Here is a 21509-nt window from a genome sequence, read left to right as displayed (position 1 = left end):
AAAAAAAAAGTGTAGGTTTTTGAGGGAATGACATTGCCAAAGAAACCATTAGTCTGACCTTTAAAAATGTAAACAGCCAACCAACGCTGTGATTCATTAGAACCACACGCAGGCAGGAGATGGTTGTGCAAGCTATATCTGAGGACACACGCCGCGGGGCCCCAGAGGATTTCAGAATTGCCACATGTCTGCCATCCTCCTCCTCCCTGCGTGAGAGTGTCCTTCCCTGTCTGGCCACTAGCTGGCCAGACATTGCGTAGGGACCAGGGATTTCAGGGAACGAAACAGACAAAAATCCCTGTCCTCGTGGAGCGTGCAAGGCAGTTGGGGAGACAGGTAATGGATACAACGTCAGATGGTTAAGTTCTGTGAAAGAACAGAGGCAGTAGGGGGCAGAAAGTGCGGGGTGGGGGCAGGGGGGGAGGGATTGCTCTTTAGTGGGACAGGGGAGGCCATTCTGACAGGTGACAGCTGAGCAAAGAGCTGAATGAAGGTGTTCGGGACAAGAACACATGAGTGTTCGGGACAAGAACAACCAGAAATGGAGGGAGCAGCAGGTGCGGAGGCCTAGAGGTAGGGCATGCCTGGTGGGTCTGAGCTGGTCCAAAGTGGCCAGAGTGGCTAAAACAAAGTGGGCTACCCTAGCAGTCCTGGGAGTTGGGCCTGGCCAGGGCCTGCGGGGCATAGTTCTCAACTGGCAGAGGACCACCCCGTGGGGGACATTTGGGGAAGAGGTAGGGGCCCTTTTGGTTATTGCATTGCCTGGGGAGGTGCTGCTATGATTTAGTGGGTGAGCCTGAAGGTGGTCATCCTGTGACACATGGGACTGTCCCACCCAACCAAGAACTGACCCACCTCCCCCTCGATTTTGAAATGTCTTGTTGGGTATTTGTGTAGATGAGAAAACCTGTTCCTAATCATCTAAGTGTGGAACCCAACCCGGTTACAAACACAAGGACCTGAGAGCTGGTTTGATGTGGCCAGTTTCCCAGAAATGCAACTACGGTGTAAATCAAGGGAAGACCACATTTTGTTTCCTTCAAAACTTTACCCAGAGCCAGTCATTTTGGAAAATGCTGTCCCCAACGGCACTGTCCTTCCTGGTGTCTGAGCCCCCAGCCCCACCCACACACGCGTGCGGGGTGCAGACACACCCCGCAGCCCCATGTTGCTGGCTGGGTAACACACCTGATGAGAATTCCCTTCCGTCCTGTGTCGCCAACACAAGAAGGGGACAGACCGGAAGACCTGCTGACCATATGCAACATCCTGACGTCCTGCACGGGGAGCCGGGGACAACCTGGCTTGGGGCCCATTTACACACCCAGTAGGCCCTTCCTCATTTGCTTAATCCTGATCCCATGAGGGCTCAGCTTCTGAGGTTGTGTATTTTGTTCTGGTGTGTACTCATCTTAATTATTCTCTCTGTATCTTCTGCCTTGGACTGGAGGCTGCTTTGAGTGTGGGGTGACATGTTCTTGGCAAAACAGCTTCCCAAGACATCCTTCAACTCACGCCTTCCAGGGCCTGAAGGCCAGCAAGACAGGGCCACAGCTCTGTCTCCTGTCACACGCATGCCGAGCTCGCTGGCAAGTTGCTGTCCAGCTGGGGGATGTCTCCTGAAGCCCCACATGGCCCCTGTCCTCCTGCTACTCTGGAAATCTAACCGAACAGTGTCCACACTTCCTCGAAAAATGAGCTGCTGCTGGGAGTTTGGCCCTGCCTGACTCAGCTATGGGGCGGAGAGGGCAGGAGGGGGCAACAGGCAGATTCCATATCAACCCTGCACCTAGACAACAGGCCCCAAGCCAGAGTGGACATTCATGAGCCGTGAAGTTTCCACCCATAAATCCATGGATGCTTCTAGCACCTGCCTTTCTGCCTGACCCCCTCCCCCGCCCCCAGCCACCTGCCAGCTAGAGCCACAGTGCTGACAGCAGCTAGCAGAGGCCCAGTCACGGGGACGAGGCCAGGGCCAGGACTGCACACGAGAGAGTGACGGCAAGCAGGCTACCTGGAAGGACACGGAGGCCGACACGCAGATGTGGACGAACAGGGCAGGACCCGTTCCTGGTCATGGGGGCCGCAGCGGGACTCAGCCTTGAGGTGTCTGGCCAGACTTAACACCGTGTATGAGGCAGACCTTTTCAGGTAGAAGTGACAGAAACTGAACTCCGACAACTCTCGGCTTCCTGGGGCTGCTGTGACAAATTCCCCAACCTCGGTGGCTTAAAACAGAAATTCATTCTCACAGTTCTGGAGGCCAAAAGTCCGGAATCTCAGTGTTGACGGGCTTGCGCCCCTTCCAGAAGCTCTGGGGAGAACCCGTTCCCGGCCTCTTCTAGCTTCTGGTGGCCGCCGGCTCTCCTGTCTCTGCTCTGTCCTCACATCATCTCTCTGATCTCCCCCTGCCTCTTAAGGATGCACAGGACTGCATTTAGGGCCCCACTCGGATAATCCAAGATAAGCTCCTCCTGCCCAGATTCTTAATCACATCTTTTGCTACATTAGGTAACATTCACTCTTCTGCCAGCATCTAAGGTAACAATCACAGGTTCCAGGACTTAGGATGTGGACATAGCTTTGGGGCCGCCATTCAGCCCATTCCAACAACAAAACCCTCGGAAAGTCAGCGGGCCCAGGGGTGGCCAGAGGGTGGCCTCTGTAAGCCACGGTGCCCAGTCCCCTCCTCTTGGCTTCTGTCTTCAGAGCTGCCCAGGGCCACGCCCCAAATGGCCCCAAGCCTCCCGCATGGGACCGTTCCCTCGGGGGAAGAACAGAGAGCCAGAAAGCAGGAGCCCTGAGACCTTTCGTTTTCCCGCTGCTCCCAATAAGGGGCGCCTGAGTGGCTCAGTTGGTTAAGTGTCTGCCTTCGGCTCAGGTCATGATCCCAGGGTCCTGGGATCGAGCCCCACGTCGGGAAGCCTACTTCTCCCTCTCCCAATCCCTCTGCTTGTGTTCCCTCTCTCGCTGTGTGTCTCTCTCTCTGTCAAATAAATAAATAAAATCTTAAAAAAAAAAAAAAAAGGAAGCCTCCTTTCCGCGGCACGCTGACGTTAAAGCGGCTCTATTCGGTTCAAGCCCGCGCCTGAGTTGGAGAGAAGTACAGAGGGGAGACAGCCACAGGGCTACTGTTTTCAACTAGGTGCTGCTCTTTTTTTCATCTTTGCAATCTTTTGAAAGGTATATGCCTATATTTTACTCTAATTATCGGAGTAAAAAAAAAAAGTGATGGGGGCGCCTGGCTGGCTCAGTCGGTAGAGCACATGACTCTTGATCTTAGGGTTGTGAGTTCGAGCCCCACGTGGGGTGTAGAGATTAAACAAACAAACAAACAAACAAACTTTTAAAAAATGAAGTGCTAGAGTTTAACACACCGACACCTGTGGCCCGTCATGCAGAAGACCCGTAATCCTTCATCTGGGCCACCGCGCCATCACGGTGAACAGCTTTCACCCCGCCACCGCAGCTCCCAGTCCACATAAACGGTCTCTCCCCAGCCCACACACAGGTGCCCGTTCCCATGCAGGTGAAGAGAGTCGAGAACATTCCTTCTTCGTGAAGTGAGAAGAGGCTGGACTCGGAGCTTCCCTCTGCCCAGCAACCCCCCGCTTCTCTTCCTCTGGAGAACTGTCCTTCCCATTCCATGTGGTCTTTTTGGGCCGACTGGAAGAGGCTTATGACGCTGGGCCTACTGGGGTCCTGCCTGACTCAGTCCATGGATGATGGGAAAGAGACGTGCCTTTCTCTGCTGAGGTTCCTAAAAGGAGAGACCGCAGCTGTGCAGCTGTGGACGGCTCTTGCCCACCCTGCGGTGAGAGAGCCTGCCTGGCCACGGAGGAAGCCATGCGCAGACCAACGGGGCCACCAGCACTCGAACCCCCGGACGCAGCCGTGCCGGAAGCCGGACTGCTCAGCTGCCCACCCCAGCACGTCTGGTTTGTGTTTGGTTCCGATAAGATTACTGGCTGGAGCGGCCAGGCTGGGTGGTAGTTGCTGCATGTGGCGTCTGTGGGTTTGTTCTGAGTGCTAAATACAGAGTCTCAGAGCCAGTGGCTCTTTTTCTGGTCAGGACAGCCCCAGGCCTGGGCTTTGGTGTGATCTGCACTGAACCCTTGTGTCTAAGGTCAGGTTCTCCAGAAACCGAGCCCAAGACAGGGATTCTCAGGATGCTTTAGGAGAGCGAGTGCCCTCCGGGGAACCTCTGAGTGAGGGAGGCAGGAGCCGGCAGGGGAAGGTGCTAGGCTGTGGTCTCAGCCGGGATCTAGCTTCAGCTCCATCCCACAGGGAGCTCTGGAGCATGCATGGCGCACAGAATCGCCGCTCGGCCGCATGGCTGCAGGCTACCTCAGGGAGCAGAGGGTAACTTTACAGGCATTTCTTCTAGAGAGGGGGAAGCTGGGAGCGAGGTTAGCACCCAACGTCCCCAGCAGCTTGGCCCAGAGAAGTCTCTGAGCAAGGCGCCAACAACGTGCCCTTCCATCGCTTTCGTGGCCCCTGACAAGCCTCAACCCGCTTTGAGAAGCAGCGGCCCGGAGACTCTGTAACCCTTCCCTCAGCAGGGTCTCCAAGCTCTTGAGAAAGAAGGAAGCGGGCAGAAGACTTCATACTCGGCCGCCACTGCTCTGCCTTCTCCTCCCGAACACCTTCGCAGACCTGCACGTGAACACAACGCCCCCGGCACGCGCGGGTCCACACCGGCCACACACAAGTGCTTGTGAAAACAGGACACATTTCCCTAGACTCCAGGAAAGAATTCAACTCTCCCCATGGACAGAAGCAGGCAGAATATGTGGAAATAAAACAACAATAACAACAACAAAATGACCATCACTCTAAAGTGTCTGTCAGGGCTGGGCTCTGTGCACACTGAGGAGGGGGTCTCCTAAGTGATCCCGGGGCTCCCTGGCCCCCCAGAAGTGGCAGTGAGACAATCAGAGACTATGTTTGGCTGCAAATGACAGATGTCTGTGGAGAAACAGGCTTAAACAAACTAAAGGTATTATTTTTCTCATATAATGAAGAGTCTAGAGGGAGGCAGATGGAGGCTGGGACAGTGGCTCCACAATGTCACGTGGCTCCGTTTTCAAAATGGCACCCATGTCCCCAGACACGGCCACCAAGTTCTGGGCAAGAAGGGAGAGGAGGCTAAAGGCTGAAGGGTCCAGTCAACAAGTCTTCTCCTGTTTCAAGAACTCTCCTGGAAGCCTCATCTGTGACTTCCACTTATGACCAGGACTGTGTCCCATAACCACCTCCTGACTGCAAGGGAGGCTGGGAAGCATAGTTTTTGAATCTGAGTACTAGCAAAGAAGACAAAGCAACAGAAATCTCTGCCACCAGGATCTAACAGTTGATTCAGTTTGGCCTCGTAGGTGAGCAGAGGTAGCCCAGGTTGGTTCTGAGACCATCTGAGGTCACACAGGACAGCAGAAGCATACCCCCGTGTGGCTGACCTGGTCTCCAGGCTCCCAGGACAGATCACATGAAAGCAAGGCCAGTCTCAGTGCATGTGGGTTTATTGAGCTAGGAACGCCATTCGTAGTGCTAGGTTAACCCATAGGAAAGATGGTCATGTGACCAGTGCAACACAGGGGACTGGATCCTCACTCCAGGTGGTGCCCATCAAGCAGCGGATCATGGTTGGGAAGAACCTTATCAACATTAGTCAGTGGGGCCTAGGTGGCTATCATGACCGGCGGTACCTCCCTGGGAGCGTGCCATGAAAGCCTGCAGCATTCAAAACAGTTTTGCCTGAAGTCTATTCAGATGTACTCCTTAGGGCATGTTCTGTTTGGGGAAGCTGGTAAAAGCTCTTAAAATTCTGGGAATTCAGATGGTTTCTGACTTCTAGGTGATCTGGGGCCCCAGTGAGCCTCAGCTACACGGGTGACCCCCTCCCATCCCTACCCTGTGGGAGAACCCAACTGTTCGAAGGTCAGTGGAGAGAGGGACCTACAACCAAGAAACCCACTGAAAGGGAAACTATGGGCTTTGCATCAGGCCTCAACCCACATCCCTCACTCTAGGGGACAGGCACACAGGGTGTCCAGACCTAAAAAGGGCAGCAGGGCAAGAGCACTGGGACCAGCTTGGGAGGCAAGCCAGTCCATTTTCAGTGGGGCAGTAGGGTGCAGATGGGGCCCTGTACCCCAGGCAGGATGGGACAGTGATGTTGTCCAAGGTCAGCTGTCCTAGTCAGAGCAGGGGCTGCAGAGCCAGGAGAGGGAGCATGGAGAGCAGGGAGCTCCCAACCAGGAGCCCATCTGCGGAGGACACCTTGGGGGTGGGAGCAGAATGTGGACTTGAGGCAGAAGCTGGGTTCTGCTCTCTGCCTCCACCACCTCCATCCCAGGCCACTCCTGCCTTCATCGAGGCCCACCTGGAATGGAAGTGTGTGGAAGGAGCCAGTGCAGAGGCTGCCAGCTCACCATCCCCTCCTTACACCTACTTGCAGGAGGCTGTGCTCAGGGTCCTGGTGGACATCTGGCCGGTCCTGCAGGACTGGAGGCCACCCAGCATCAAAGGCCTGTATGGCACCATCTAAGGAGGAAGGGGTCCAGGGTGGGCTAGGCTGGGAAACCCCAGCACAAGGCCCAGCTCCTCGGGGACAAACAGAGACCTCTGGCATCCTGCGGTGGGGCAGGAGGATAGGACATCTGCAAGGACTGGCTTCTGGAATGGAAGGTGCATGACAAGGAATAACAAAATAGGGACACCTGTGCCACTAGTCCCTTACAAACTGTCACCCTCACAGGGAAGGGTGCCGATTAGCAGCCCCATACTACAGATGAGCACAAAAAAGCTTCGAGGAGTTGACTAACTCTGGGCTGCTAAGTGGCAGAATGGACTTCACAGGCCACCCAGTTTATTCAGACCCAAAAGGCAAGATCATCAATGGGGACGTTGGGAGTGCCCTTGGGGGTGGGAGCGCCTCAGAAGTGGCGATCTAGAATTTCGCCTAGTTGCATTCCAGGAACTCGGAAACTTGTGTTGACTGCCCCCCACCCGCCCGCCCGCAGGGTCACCAGCCTAGACATCGCGAAGATCCTACTTTGATCTGTGACCTGGTCTCCGGAGAGAACTGGGCGCGGATGTCTCGAGCGAGGGGCAGATCGACAGCAGAGGGGGTGTGCACCCGCGTGGCTGCCGCAAACAACCTGTTTCCTCACCGCTAAAATAAGGTGCCGCCAGCCTGAACCTGGGAAGGGGCGGTCAGCGCCGCCCCGCCCGGGCCCCTCACCCAAGCAGCGGTTCCTGGTGAAGAGCCCCCGGAAGGCTTCGCACTCCTCACGCCGGTTTCCGCTGGCTCCGCAGTCGCACCAGGGCGCCACGCGCGCGCTCGCGTTGTCCACATAGTTGGGAGTGACCGCGGTGCCTGCGGGGACGCCGAGGGCTGGGTAATCGGCCCACCCAGGCGGAGGCAGCCCCGGGAGAGCCCCAGCCCGCGCCCGGATCCCGGCAGTGCGTACCCACGAGGCCCGCGTAGGCGCGCAGGCAGCGGGGGCCCTGATCCTGCAGGCAGCCGTCGGGGGCGCTGGGGGCGGGCGCGCAGGAGGCCTGGAAGGCCAGGAGGCGGGGCCTGCGCGGCGCGACCGGAGGGCGGTGAGCGGGAGGCCCCGCCCGGCCCCGCCCAGTCCCCGCCCCGCCTGCTCCCACGGCGGGTGCGCACCTGCGACCCAGCCCCGCCCCGCTTCCGCCCCATCCCACGTAGCCCCCCCCCGCCCCCCGCCCCCCGCACCGGCAGATCCGGCTGTGCTCGCAGGCGTCTAAGGGTGCGAGGCAGGAGGGCGGCGCCGGGCCGGGCCCCGCGAAGGCGCAGGCGGGCACGAAGGTCTGGCGCCGGCGCTCGGCGCACGCGGCGTTGACGCACGGGCAGAAGAGCAGCGCGTGGGTGAGCGCGGGCGGCCCGCGGGCGAAGAAGCGGCGCAGGGCGCTGCGGCAGCGGGCGCGGGGGCAGCCCCCGGACGCGGCCCGACCCAGGCACTGAGCCACGTATTCGGTGCGCAGCCGTTGGCATCGCGCGTCCGCCGTGCACGCCTCGGCCGCGTCCAAGCATCGGTTCCGTGCGGCCGAGCTGGGTGACCCTGGTGGAGGGGCGGGCAGCTGCAGTTCTCCGCGAGCCCCACCAGTGCGCTTCGCCCTCCGAAGATGCGGGGCGCGCGGAGCCCGCGGAGCGCAGAGTGTGGCTCGAAGGCGTGACCGACTGGCGCTGACCGGCCCTCTGTCGCGCGGATGGGCGGCCGCCGGCTCTGGGGAGTCCTGCTACGCGTCACGGGTGGAAGGGGCGCACCAAGACTCGGCCCGGCCTCCCCCAGACGCTGAAGCCCATCCTCCCCAGGCACCACTCCTTCCGCAGAACGACCAGACCCATTCAAAGAGGGGGTCCGCGGGGCTCCTGCCACTCTCACAGGCCCCACCTGACGCGGGAAACAGAGCAAGGCTTCTGGGGACTTGGCTAATGGACATTTATCAGAAACGGCGTTGAGGACACGCTGGGACACCTGAGCTTTCTTCCTTTCTTCTCCTCCCTTCCCCAAAGACACCCTTTGAGTGAATCTATTGGTTTCTGGGTCTCCCTCCTCCCAGACCTTCTCGTGCGCCTCCTTCTGCCCCTTACCGCGGGCGTCTTGCCCTTCCAGTCCCTTCTGATGCTCCGTTCTCGTGCATCTCCCGTGCTGCCCCATCTGGACTCTGGCTTCCCCTGGCCCCTCCACCCTCCTCCAGGCAGGCAAAAGAGGGATTCCCCGAAGGAGCTCTGGGCACTGGAGGGCCCATTTAGACCTGGCTGCCAGGGTGTGGACTCCAGAGAAGTCCCTCTCGTCAGGCCACAGGGCTCTGTCCTGAGCCACAAGGCCCAAGAGTCCATGATAGGCAGCACTCTGCTGGGATCTGGCAGCCCCTTCCTAGGACCTGGGTCACCAAAACCAGGCTACCCCCGCCCCTCTCGGGGCTCTCAGCCCCTGGGAACACCACAGTCTTGGGGAAGTTTTCCAGCCTGGCCCCACATCCTTCTCACTGGGTGTGTGGAGGGAGGCGGCTCCTGCCTCAGGTCTGGGAGCAGGGTCCCCATCTGGCCCTGGCCCCCTCTTTCAGGATCCACGGATAGGATGGCGGGAGCCACGGTGATTCTCTCACTGTGGCTGCAGGCAGGATGAATAGATACCAAGGGCTTAGGATGAGTAAGTATGTGGGGAGGGTAGACAGGAGAGGGGGGAGCCCTCCCTTCCTGTGTCCTCCCCTCCCCTCCCCTTCCCTCCAGGAGCCCAGGAGCAGACAAACTCTGCCCTCTGTCGCAGCCAAGCCCCTCACGTGCCCGGGCTTCAGCCACACAGCAGTAGCACGTAGCGTCACCTGAGGTCTTGGTCCCACCTCTGCTCCTTTGCTTACGGGTGTCCCTCTGGCAGGAGTACCCTTGCCTCATCTTTACCCTCCAAACAGCACGTCTCAGCTCCAGTATCTCGTCTGCCTTACACCTTTGTCAGATTCCATTCTCCCCACCCCGCTCCACCCGGTAAAGTGACACCCCCCCCCATTCCACGATGCCCCAGCTGGGGAAGGGGAAGCCAAGCTGTTGGAACAGCAGATGCGTGGCACCAGGGAACGAGTGTGAAGCTCCAAGACCGAAGATGGAGAGGAGGGGCTGAGGGAAGGGTAGGAGAGGTGGGAGAGGGGACCCAATAGGAAAAAGAAAGTTTCTGGGACTGGGGTACAAAGACGGGACTTCGGGTGGGGAGTGGCGGGCTGCACGGCACGCTTCAGGGCTGTCCCGGGTGCCGGCACACTCCGTATACAGGTCTCATGCCTGTGCCCCTTATTGTGGTTCTGGTTTTTTCCAGATCATCCTCTTGCCCCCTCTCTCTGTCCCTGAAGATTGGACAAAGAGGCCAGTGTTGAGGGGTCTCGGGGAGGAGGTGGCCACTCACCCAGCAACAGCAGCAGCATTGCAGGCGCCAAGCAGAGGCCCATGCCGGGCAGCAAACGGGAGGATGACTGAAAGCAGAATCCCAGCGGGACAGGTGTCCCCTTCCCAGCAGCGCCTGAGCTGATGGCAGGGGGGACCCCGAGTGTCGGTGCCGACGCGAACACTCCCATGGGGAGGAGCCCTTGTAGCGGGAATGACGCCCCGCCCCACTGAGTCCCCACCCCAGGCTCTGCCTTCAGGTAGGTCCAGGAGCACGGAACCCAGCACCTGCATGTGCCTAGGTGGAAACACACACACACACACACACACACACACACACACACCACCCCCCCACCCCCCAAGGAGACCTTGTCTCCCATGCCAGACTGTTAACTTTATGAAACATCATTGTTCTTTCCCTTCTTTTATAATTCTAACTTTTTATTATTAACTAACCTTAGACTTGAAGAAAAGTTGCTAACAAAAATGTTAGTGTTCCCCTTAAATATATCCTTCTCAGGATGGCTTTGGCTATTAGGGATCTTTTGTGGTTCCATACAAATTTTAGGATGATCTTTTCTATTTCTGTGAAAAATAACATTGGAATTTTGATACGGATTGCACTGAATCCATAAATGGCTTTGGGTAGGATGGACCCTTTAACAATGTTAATCCTTCCCGTTCATAAGCACGGAATATCTTGCCATTTATTTGTTTCTTCTTCAATTTCTGTCATCAGAGTCTTGTAGTTTTAAGTGCACAGGTCTCTCACCTCCTTGGTTAAATTTATTCCTTAGTATTTTTTATGCTATTGCAAATGGGATCGTTTTATTTCTCTTAAAGATAATTTGTCAGTGAATAGAAGCACACCTGATTTCTGTATGTTGATTTTGTATGCTGTAACTACCAAATTTGGGAATTAGTTCTCATCATTTTTGGTGGAGTTTTTCGGGTTTTCTATATATAAAATCATGTCATTTGAGCGCCTGGCTGGCTCATTTGGAGCATGTGACTCTTGATCTCGCAATTGTAAGTTCAAGCCCCACATTGGGTGTAGAGATTGCTTAAAAATAAAATCTTTTAAAAAATAAAATGAAATCATGTCATCTGCAAACAAAGATAAATTTACTTCCCCTGTCTGATTTGAAGGTCCTTTATTCCTTTTTTCCCTAAGTGCTCTGACTCACACTTGCAGCACTATGCTTCATGGGAGCGGTTGGAGTGGGCATCCTTACCTTGTTCCTGATCTTAGAGGGAAAGCTTTCAACTTTTCGCCAGTGGGTATGATGTCAGCTGTGGGTTTGTAATGATCTGGCCTTTGTTATGTTGAGGTTTATTCCTCCTATAGCCAGTTTTTTGGAGTTTTTAATCATGAAAGGATGTGGTATTTTGTCAAACGCTTGTCCTACATCTATTAAGATGATCATATGATTTTTATCTTTCTATTAATGTGGTGTATCACATTTGCTGATTTGCATATGTCAAACCACCCTCGTATCTCAGGAGTAAATCCCGCTTGATCATGGTGTATGATCCTTTTATTTTATTTTTTTTAAAGATTTTATTTATTTATTTGAGAGAGAGAGAATGAGAGAGAGCACATGAGAGGGGGGAGGGTCAGAGGGAGAAGCAGACTCCCTGCCGAGCAGGGAGCCCGATGCGGGACTCGATCCCGGGACTCCAGGATCATGACCTGAGCCGAAGGCAGTCGCTTAACCAACTGAGCCACCCAGGCGCCCGGTGTATGATCCTTTTAATGTGCTATTGAATTCACTTTGCTAATATTTGGTTGAGAATTTTTGCATCTGTATTCATCAGGGATACTGGTTTGTAGTTTCCTTGTACTGTATTGTATTTCTTTTTATTTCCTTATCTGGCTTTGGTATCAGGGCAATGCTGGTTTCCTAAAGTGAGTTTGGGAGTGTTCCCTCCTCTTTGAATTTTTTGGAAGAGTTTGAAAAGGACTGGCATTAATTCTTCCTTAAATGTTTAGTAGAATTCATTAGTGAAATCATCTGGTCCTGGGCTTCTAACTTCTTAACGTGGACCTTTATCCCACTGACTTTCAGCTCTCTTTGAAAAAAAAAAAAAATACTGTGGTCATAAATTTTCTTCAAAGTACTGCTTTCATGGCATACCCAATTTTTGATCATTCGATTTTTATCATGCAATGTTTTTCTCTTTATCATGCAATTTTAAGTATTAAAGACATGTAATATAAGCGGGAGTCCCATAGGATCCAGACACCCCCCCCAAGGGTGAGAGTGTGGGGAGCTGTATTAATCACGTTCTTTATTTTCTGTATTTTATGATGGTTTGACATCTTGGTTTGGTGGGGGTGGGAGGGGAGGGAGCTTGCTGACTAGGGGAGAGACTGCCTCTAACCCTAATTCCTAGAGTTCATGAAAATTTGCCTATGAATATGTCTTTCACATGCAGACCAATCAATCCTGAGTCCATACCCCCAACCACCTCCTTTTTCCTAACCCTTACCAAGCCTGCATTTGCCCTGCCCTAAATCACCACAGGGCCAGTACCAGACCATTAGAGACCACCCCTATACCACACAGCTGGCCAGTCCTGAGGCGTTTATCTTGCCCTTCCTTGCCTTTTCTGCAGAAACCTTAGTATAGGCTCTCCCCTCACTCCTGCTTCTGCCTCCCCTCTGAACCTCGTGCTTCCCCATGTGGCCCTGCATGGCCTGACATGACCCCTTCTCTTGGGAATTGTAAGTAATAATAACTCCTTTCAGTGGCATTAACCTCTCCATGTCAGTACTCAGGTCATCATTATAAATCAAAATCTCATGGGTACAATTAAGACAGAAGGCAGCTTGGGGTCCCAGGGTGGTGCAGTTGGTTGAATGTCCGGACTCTTGGTTTCAGCTCAGGTCATGTTCTCAGGGTCCTGAGATAGAGCCCCGCATCTGGCTCTAAGCTCAGTGGGGAGTCTGCTTGAGAGTCTCTCTCCCTCTCCCGCTGCCCCTCCCCCTGCTCGCTTGCTCTCTCAAATAAATAAATCTTAAAAAAAAGACAAGGCAGCTTCAGAAAACTGTCTCATTCAACCTCTGGGGCTGATGGAATAGGAGCCAGCCCGAGCCCGGGGCTGCCTCTTCTCTGCTGCCCATGGCAGAGATGCTTGTTTGTAAAAATTCCCCCAAGTCTTCATGCACTCTGAAACATGATTCTCCTGCTCTTCCCATCAAGAGGTAGAGTTTCTCTCCCAATCCCTGGAATTTGGGCTGGCCCTGTGACTTGCTTGTGCCAACAGAGCGTTATGGAAGTAAAATGTGCCAGGCGTAGAATCTTCTAGAGGCCTTGCAAGCTTCCACTTACTTTCTGGCAGGGTTGGGACTGGGGTGAGACAGGATCACTATTACAAATATTTCCTTCTGCCTCAGGTTCCAATGTGGCTTGGCATCACACTGTCACTGATCTGGTCTTCAGTTAAAATCCTGATATTTTGTTTGTAATTGATTTTTTTTGCACTGATTTTGATCTTTTAAAATATTGCATTAAAATATTACTTATCTTGATTGCCTTTCTTTTGTGCTCAAGGTAAGCGCATCACCTGCCTTACCCTAATCCTGCTCTGCTCTCTCGAGCCCTCCCCAGCTGTCATGTGAGCAAGCCTGAACTAGTCTGTTGGAAAATGGGTGCATAGCCCATTTGTCCACATCACTCTAGCCAACAGCCAGCCAACCCCAGAAGCAGAACTGCCCAACTGACCAGCAGCTGATTGCAATCATAAGAGCCCAACTGAACCACCCGCTGAGTTAAACCTAATTTGCCAATTCACAGAATTAGTTGTTTTAAGCTACTATGTTTTGGGGGTAGTTTTGTTATACAGCAACAGCTGACTGATACAGAAGGTCACCCAACAATTCTTTCATGAAGCACAGGGAGAGAATAAGTGGCTTCTCAGAATCTCCAAGGGAGGCAAAAGAGGTGGGGCAAAGGGGTCATTCCAGCTAGGTAACACCATCCCAGATACATTTGGGGCCCTGGCTGCCATCTGAGGCTCCACCTACCAGCTACCACCCCTTGGGACCCTCAAGGAGCCCCATGGGGTTGGATCTATATACAGAAAAGACTCACAGAGGCTCAAAGGCAGCATGTCTTTCTTCTGACTTCGACTTTGGTGTCCTTTTTAAAACAGCTCCCACTGTCCCCTCCCAGGGAATGGAAGAGAGGCTGAGTAGTGTCCAAAGTCGGGGGGGGGCTACAGCAGTCCCCACACTCCTCCAAAACCTCAAGTGGAGGACCAAGAACCGGGGTGAGGCTGAGGAAGCGTCTGAGGGACAAGATAAGGCAGGAAAAGGGAGGGAGGAGGGTCCCAAGGATTTTGTTTGGATGTTTCTGTTTGTTTGTTTGTTTGTTTTTGCTGGGGCCAGGCTCCAGGGAAGTGGACTCTGTCTGAAATGTAGAGCCCCCAGAGCTGGCTTCTGGCCCGGCAGCCACTGGCCTCTACGGAGCTGGGTCTGGGTAAAATACATGGAGCAGAGACACCCAGGCTCCCTGGACAGAGGCCTCTCCTGATGCCCATCATGACCCAGCCTCCCCTGGTGACAGGAGGTCAGTGACTACATGAACATTGCTCCTTGGACTGATAGATTCTTGGGCTGGAGTATGTACCTTACCAGGATTCCCTAGTCCTAAGGAATGGGGACAGTATTGGGCACCTTCTGATAAGGCTCTGGGGTCCTGGAGTCAGTGGGGCAAGCTCAACTCAGGGAAGAAACTTGCAGGCTGCCAAAGTGCGGGAGGTCTGACTCTCTGGCTCTGCCCTGGGAGACCAAGTCCCTGGAGGGGCTGTCAGAGGTCGACCGTCTGTAAGTATCCTCATCTCGGGAGCTCCCTCTCACCAGAGACAGGATCTTGGCTTCTGGGCTTGACCTACTGAAAATGAAGAGGAGGGGTCACCCCTGAGGGTCAGGACCCCCTTTCCTCCCTCAGTGAGGACCAGTGACCCAGGAAGAGATACAACTTCTCTCTCTCCCACCCTGGGGGCTTCTAGCATCTGGTCTCCGTGACAACAGCTTTTCCACAAGATCAAATCTCATTTGCATAATAACCCAAGCTCAGAAACCTCAGAGGGGCCGGCAGATGAGGGGCAACAGAGGTGGGTGGATGAGGTGGGGGGTCCCACCTACCTTGGGGTTGCAGGCAGCACAACAGGGCAGAGGCTTCTCAAGGTGGTTCCTGGGCTCAGGCAGAGTTCTCAAGGTCTGCAGCAATGGGTGGAGGACATATATTGTGACCACAGGCAGGAGTCCCTGGGGCAAGGTGGGCTCAGGGGCCTCAAGGTGACTGGGTGTTACGTGGAAAGGAGGGGGGCCCATCTGGAAGGAGGTAGAAGGCAAGAGCCCATCCTTCACTCCCCTCCCCATCTCCTCCTGTGCCTCACTCACCCAGGGACCGGGGCTCTCCAATGGCTGCTGGGCCCAACTCCATGGGGTGAACATTGCTGGGGGGGCGGTCCCTGTTTGGGGCATCTTTGGGCCTGAGCAGTGCAATAAGATGGCAGGAGGTTGGCACAGTGGTCCTGAGCAGGCATGCCCGACCTGAGTTCTGCCTTGAATGAGTCTCTACCCTTCTGGTCCACATCCCTGCCTCCAGTTCCCTTCCTGCTCCCTCCTGGGAGAGGCCCCTGGGTTCCAGGCTCCAGGTCTGACTCCTGCCCTCCCAGGGCCATGGGCACTTCTCTCTAGCCCTGACATTTCTCTCAAGCTCTGCCATCACCCCAGCATCCTGGCATCCCTCCAGATATTGGCATCACTCAGGTTGCCCCCCACCCTGCCCGGCCTCCAGGACCCCTGATGCTGACACCCAAACTCTGAGCACCTTGCTCCTCCCCCATAGACCTGCAATCACTGCTCATTGTGTCGAAGCCCTCTCAGAACCTGGGACCTGGCTGGTGCCCTGCCCCGTCTGGGCTGCCCTCTGCCCCCATCTCTAGCCCAAGCCCTGCCCTTTCCCGCAGCTTGTCCGGAGTACTCCTAAGGCCAGGCTGTGTCAGATGTGCCATAGGGGGCCTCCCTTGACCAGCACCGGGTGATCAACCATGCTCAGGTACTATGTGACCTCCTCCCAGGTCACGGAGAACAGGGTGAAGGGCAGGCCCTTGGCACAAGGGCAGCCAGCCCCATAGCTAAGCAGCGGTATGGAGTGAAAGGATGTGCTGGGCCCAGCATCTGCGGACTTGAAAGGTGTACAGGAGACATTTAGGCAGAGGAAGTGGGAAAAGGCATGTGAGGCTAGAAAAGTCTTGAAGGGCACAGTGGAGCAAGAACCGAAGGATGAGTTGGTAGAACAAAGGCAGTCTAGGGTGAGGCAGCCCCCTGGTGGGAGAGACAGAAGAGGGGGTCAAGAGGGTCTGAACCTCAGTAACTGGGAGGGGTTGAGGGCCCCCAGGGATCCACACACACCCATTGTGGCCTCCTGCTCAGGGCTCCTTTCCACTGCCTCTGGGCACCTCTGTGCAGCCGGAGACAAGGTCTGAGGACCCCACCCCAGCTCCCCCAGGCAGGAACCACAGGAGTGGGCTCAGAGCCTACCCACGGCATGCGGCGTCCCTCCTCGAGCCCCGGAGGCATTGCTGGAGACGGGACCCCGGCTGCCGGCAGCAGCACCAGGCCAGGCCAGCCCCCGGGAGCAGAGGCAGCAGAAAGCTAAGGATCAGTGCCAGCAGGAAGGCCTTGTGGTCTGGGGACAACAGGGCAAGGCTGAGTCCTTAGCAGGTGCACCATCCCAGCCTTCCCCACTTGTCCCCCATGGACACACTTTCAGGCTGCATAGGGCCACTGTCCACACTGCCACCAAACCCTGGCTTGTCGCAGGAGGGCGGAGCCCAGCCCGGAGCGCAGTGGCAGTTTTGGTTACTGTTGCAAACCTACAGAGGAGAAGAGAGAAGGAGGATCCCATGGGATCAGGAACCCCAAGCCACCTGCCCCCATCAACTTTCTGACACTCACCCCATGGCCATGGCAGGCTGCCAGGCATTGCTCCAGCTCCCAGAAGGTAGTGTTTCGGCAACGCCTGTCCTGGCACACCTATGGGCAGGGTGTGCACCGGGCAGTCGGGGGGAGTGATGTTCCCCGCGCAGGACTCAAGCATTAGGGAGGGGCCGGGGGGTGCAGGGCTCACCATGCTAGGTCCACACTGGGTACCTGGCTCTACCAGGCCCAAGTCGAGAACGTCCAGCTGGACACCGGGCAGCACGAAGACTCCCCTGCAGGTCACCTGATGGCTGCCTAGTCCAACGGTGGAGTCCACGGGCACCGTGTGCGCTGGGCGTGGGCGCTGCTCCCCGCCCAGGCACTGCAGCTTCCCGCACTGCGCATCCCTGGGGAGGAAAGTGCAGGGTGATCAAACAGCGAGATGTGTCCTTGCCCCAAGGCACTACCCAGCTTCCTCGCCCTCCCCTCCGCTCCTCACCTCTGCGCACAAGGCACGAAGCCACCCTTGTGGTCCTCGCCGCAGTTCCCGTGGGCGTCTCCCGCGGAGTTCACCGTCTGGAAACAGGCGTCCGGGGCTGGGCTGGAGCCTGAGGACGCATGGGCGAGACCGCGCTGGCTTCAGGGCCCCCGCCCCCTCCCGTCTTCCCTGGAGTAGAAAAGAGCGCAGGCCCGAGGATGGGCCGGGGTGCTCGGGTAATCTCACCAGGCCCCCAGAGCTGTTGGCACTGCTGCTCGAGTGTAGGACACGCGCCATCCCAGCAGTAGCCCCGGCCGCTGGCGCAGGGCGAGCCGTCCAGTAGGTAAAGGTCCGGGGGGCAGTAAGGGGAGGCGCCCGTGCAGAACTCTGGGAGGTCACAGTCGCCCACAGCTCGGCGGCACGGCACGCCAGCCGGCTTCAGCTACGCAGGTGACCAGGTGGAGGGAGGGTGGCCGAGGCACAGAGGGACAATAGACAGGGAGAGATCCACGCCGTAAGCGCGGCTCAGAGGCTGGAGGGCAGAGCAGAGCCCGCACCCGCAGGGGGACCCGAGCGTGCCAGTCAGCCAAGACCACCAGGCCGGCTCGCAAGCGCCCCCTAACCCTCACTCCGAGCCTCCCACGCCCTCACCAGGCAGCGCGCGCAGCAGTCGCCGTGGGTGCACTGGGCCCCCGCGCGCAGCGAGCAGTTGTGGGCGAGGCAGCAGGCGTCCGGGCACTCCTGGAGCCGAAAAGGGGATGTGGGACCAGGTGAGGACGCCGCGCCCCAGACCTCGGGGGAGGGGGGCGGGCGGGGCGCCAGCCTCGGGCCCCCACCCGCACCCCGGGGGGCCGAGAGCGCGGACCTGACCTGGCTGGCGCCGCAGTCACACTCCTCGCCGTCCTCCACGAGGCCGTTCCCGCAGCGCGCGCGGAGCACCAGGAGCCTGGGGTCGGGCGCGTTGGAAAGGCACGCACCGCCCCCCTTGCGGAAGAAGGCGCGCAGCTGGCGCCGGCTGCAGGCGCTGAATACGCGCGGGAACGGGCGCCTACGGGCAGGGGAGGGCGTCGGGCGTGCGGGCACCGCCACCCTCAGCCCCCAGCTCGTCTCCGATCCCCTCCCACCACTACCCGCTGTACTTGGCCACACAGCCCCTGGCTGCGCGCACAGCGCCTAAGCGACCGGCGGCCCGGATCCTCCAGAGGCAGAGCCCGAAGAGGGCAAGTAACCTGCACAAAGTCACACTGCGAGCCTGAGGCGGGAGGGCGTCACGCCAGGACCAGGCAGCCCAGGACTCGAGGTCGAATCGCGACCTAGCGCTGTTCCTCCCGGGGTTAGAGAATCCTCGCTAGAATGTTCTGAAAATAACCTTCATACTTTTGAGAATCTGCTTTTTCTGCGTTTCCTCCTTTTAAGCGTCATAAAGAACTCTCGGGGCGGTGCTATGGTCATATCCCCATTTTACGGGAGAGGAAATCGAGGGATAACCATTTCTTCCCAAGAAAGGCAGCTGGGGAAGGCCCCCTGGTCCAGCGGAGCCTGCCCCCGCAGCCCCTACCGACCGCGGCGTCCGTACCCGGTGGCCGCGGCCATGACGCAGCCGCCTTGCTCGGCCGCCGCCTCCACGCAGCAGCCGTCGGGGTCGTGGCTGAGGCCAAGGCTGTGACCTATCTCGTGGGCCATAGTTGCTGCTGCGCCAATGGGGAGCTCTGAGTGGTCCTGAGAGGGAGCGGGGACGGTCAGGGCGGGCTGCGGGGCCGCCTCCTCCCCCCCACCCTCCCCTTCCTCTGCTCCCCCCTTCCGATCCCCAGGGGTGGAGCTCACGGTGCTCACGCCTCCCGAGCTCTCGGCGCGACACATGCCCTCGATGGGCGCCAGGCCCACGGTGGCGCCCTGGAAGGCGCGACCCCTGAAGGCGGAACGCATGGTGACCCGGCCGGGCCAGGATTCTGGGCGGCCGGGCCGGGGCCCCGCGTGGGCATCAGAGGCACCCACGTGAGCAGCTGCGCGGAGTCGTGCGGCCGTCGTGCCCACAGCCCCCGGCGCCAGTGCAGGAAGGCCCAGAGCGTGGCATTCGCGTCCGGCGTGACGCGGCTCTGGTCCTGCTCTGTCCACACCTCCAGGCCGGTCAGTGCCACCTGAATGTCCAGAGTCCTGAGAATCTGCGGACGGGACGGGCGGGGGTGAGGACAGGACGTGCCACAGTGCCCGTGCTCCTCCGTGGGGGCGCCCTCTCTTCTCCGCTCGGGTCCCGGGCCTCATCTCCAAGCCTGCCACACCTCCCCTAGGACTTGCCAGCCCTTTAGGGGTGTCTTTCCACCAACCCCAACCTGGTTCACATAGTTGGCCACCTCCAGGAGACGCTGTTTGGTGTGGTTCAAGTTCCGGTGCTGGGTCAAGAACTGGAAAGGCAGACATAAGAGGGTGTGACAGGCTGAACTGGCCCCATCCCACCCCGGCAGCCCCCAGGGCCTCTGGCTCACCAGCGTGTGGTCAGCCACTATGTACAGCTCCAGGAACTTCGGGCTCCTGCGGACCTCCCTCCTCTCCTGGGGAGAGGCAACGGTGACCCTCAGCGGCAGGCTGCTGGGCTTGAGTCCTGACCACTAACCCCAATTCCCAGGAAGCAGAAAGTTAACTCTAAAAAATTGCTAGGGGGGGGCCTGGGTGGCTCAGTAGTTAAGCGTCTGCCTTCGGCTCAGGTCATGATCCCAGGGTCCTGGGATGGAGCCCCACATCGGGCTCCCTGCTCAGCGGGAAGCCTGCTTCTCCCTCTCCCACTCTCCCTGCTTGTGTTCCCTCTCTCGCTGTGTCTCTCTCTGTCAAATAAATAAAATCTGGGGGCGCCTGGGTGGCTCAGTCGTTAAGCGTCTGCCTTCGGCTCAGGTCATGATCCCGGGGTCCTGGGATCTAGCCCCACATCGGGCTCCCTCCTCGGCGGGAAGCCTGCTTCTCCCTCTCCCACTCCTCCTGCTTATTCCCTCTCTTGCTGTCTCTCTCTCTCTATTAAATAAATAAATAAAATCTTTAAAAAAAAATAAAATATTTTAAAAAAATAAAAAATAAAAAAAACAAAAATAAATAAAAATTGCTAGAACTTGTTTCTTCAGTCTTCAAATAAAAATATCAGGATCGGAGGCCCTGAACTGGGGCTGTGTATTCCTATGTCTTGTGATTTGGAGGGCTATGGATACTGCATTCCCATTCCCCCTCCTATCTGTGCCCCTGACCTTGATCTGAGTGGCGCGAGAAAGGTTGGCATCCCTGTGGCCGCAGGTCCCTTTCCAGCCGAGCAGCTGCCCAATTTGGAACATCTTGTGAGTGACGAAGTCCTCAGAGTCTCCAGCTTGTCGAGGATGCACATAATAACTGGCATTCCTGTCCAGTGTGATCAGGCCCCTAGGGCGCGGAGGAGTGCAGAGGAGGGTGTGAGGGGACTCTTGCCCCAGCCCCAGGCCCAGCTCCCTCCCACGGAACTCCTCACCTCATCCCAGAGCAGGTGCTGAAGACTACCCAGGAGTCAGGGAAGCCCCTCACACGCCCATGGTAGTGGCAGTGGTCCTGGAGAGCAAGAGACCCAGCCCCAAAGCTCAGCCAGGGCTGAACTGGGAGGGGCAAGAGAGAGAGGGCATGGTGGGGGGCTGGCTCCAGCCTCTCCTTAAGAACAGGAGGAGAATGGGGAAGGAATGGTGGAGAGGTCCTCAGGGAGTGCACCCCCCAGTACCCCTTACCCTGTCCTCAGAGCCCACGGGAGTATCTCACCGTGTGGTTGGGAACCAGCACCACTGGCTGCCCATCTGGGCTATAGTGGGTTTCTGTGTATCCTGGGGCCAGCAGCCTGCTGGGAGGGGGTGTTGTAAGAGTCACCTAATTCAGCCTGGCCTCTTCCAGGATGCCCTCCAGCCTTCCCCCCTGAATGCTAATTGAGCAGCTCCATGAAGCGAGGCACAGGGCTAGCACTGAGGAAGCACCCACATGTGTCTTAGGGAATAGACAGGAGCCACCGTGTGTTGCTCGGGTCAGAAAACCCTGGGCTAGAGGCAGAAAGGTGGAGGGCAGGAAGGAGCCTTGGCGATGGCTGAGGTGTGGGAAGTAGGAGTGTAGGAAGCACCAGGGAGAAGCAGGAATGGGGAAAGAGTCTGTGGTTCCTGAGGGACCTGTGGCAGGCAGCTGGGTCCACAGGTCTGGGG

The 21509-nt window shown here is 57.1% G+C and overlaps 2 protein-coding genes across 6 annotated transcripts in view; both read right to left on the bottom strand.

Annotated features, from left to right (window-relative positions):
* The window catches only part of GFRA4 (GDNF family receptor alpha 4), a 17775-nt gene extending 2979 nt beyond the window's left edge, over positions 1-14796 (bottom strand). The window contains exons 1-8 of one of the 2 annotated variants that reach the window (XM_078057012.1): positions 14769-14796; positions 10361-10489; positions 9927-10045; positions 7742-8087; positions 7473-7582; positions 7244-7378; positions 6452-6543; positions 5502-6279 (exon numbers count right to left, since the gene is read on the bottom strand). In XM_078057012.1, the coding sequence (XP_077913138.1) occupies positions 6199-6279; positions 6452-6543; positions 7244-7378; positions 7473-7582; positions 7742-8087; positions 9927-10045; positions 10361-10461 (984 nt within the window). In that variant the 5' untranslated portion in view covers positions 10462-10489; positions 14769-14796 and the 3' untranslated portion in view covers positions 5502-6198. Of the gene's footprint in view, positions 1-5501; positions 6280-6451; positions 6676-7243; positions 7379-7472; positions 7583-7741; positions 8088-9926; positions 10198-10360; positions 10490-14768 lie in introns of those variants that run through there. The other variant, XM_036093394.2, reaches the window with a different exon arrangement.
* Positions 11011-21509, bottom strand: part of ADAM33 (ADAM metallopeptidase domain 33) — a 17065-nt gene continuing 6566 nt past the window's right edge. The window contains exons 4-23 of one of the 4 annotated variants that reach the window (XM_078057009.1): positions 21082-21160; positions 20804-20880; positions 20550-20718; positions 19803-19868; positions 19650-19721; positions 19315-19481; positions 19144-19228; positions 18896-19038; positions 18190-18367; positions 17971-18060; positions 17566-17761; positions 17341-17449; positions 17050-17248; positions 16878-16955; positions 16687-16795; positions 16461-16608; positions 15315-15406; positions 15057-15131; positions 14769-14802; positions 11011-11977 (exon numbers count right to left, since the gene is read on the bottom strand). In XM_078057009.1, coding sequence (XP_077913135.1) covers positions 15112-15131; positions 15315-15406; positions 16461-16608; positions 16687-16795; positions 16878-16955; positions 17050-17248; positions 17341-17449; positions 17566-17761; positions 17971-18060; positions 18190-18367; positions 18896-19038; positions 19144-19228; positions 19315-19481; positions 19650-19721; positions 19803-19868; positions 20550-20718; positions 20804-20880; positions 21082-21160 — 2077 coding nt within the window. In that variant the 3' untranslated portion in view covers positions 11011-11977; positions 14769-14802; positions 15057-15111. Of the gene's footprint in view, positions 11978-14007; positions 14803-15056; positions 15132-15314; positions 15407-16460; positions 16609-16686; positions 16796-16877; positions 16956-17049; positions 17249-17340; positions 17450-17565; positions 17762-17970; positions 18061-18189; positions 18368-18895; positions 19039-19143; positions 19229-19314; positions 19482-19649; positions 19722-19802; positions 19869-20549; positions 20719-20803; positions 20881-21081; positions 21161-21509 lie in introns of those variants that run through there. The other 3 variants (XM_036093357.2, XM_078057010.1, XM_078057011.1) reach the window with 3 other exon arrangements.

This window comes from Halichoerus grypus, chromosome 10, assembly GCF_964656455.1.
Source record: "Halichoerus grypus chromosome 10, mHalGry1.hap1.1, whole genome shotgun sequence".
NCBI classification, from domain to species: Eukaryota; Metazoa; Chordata; class Mammalia; order Carnivora; family Phocidae; genus Halichoerus; species Halichoerus grypus.
Note: the sequence above shows the minus strand (reverse complement) of the source record. Positions and strands in the feature narration are given on the sequence as shown.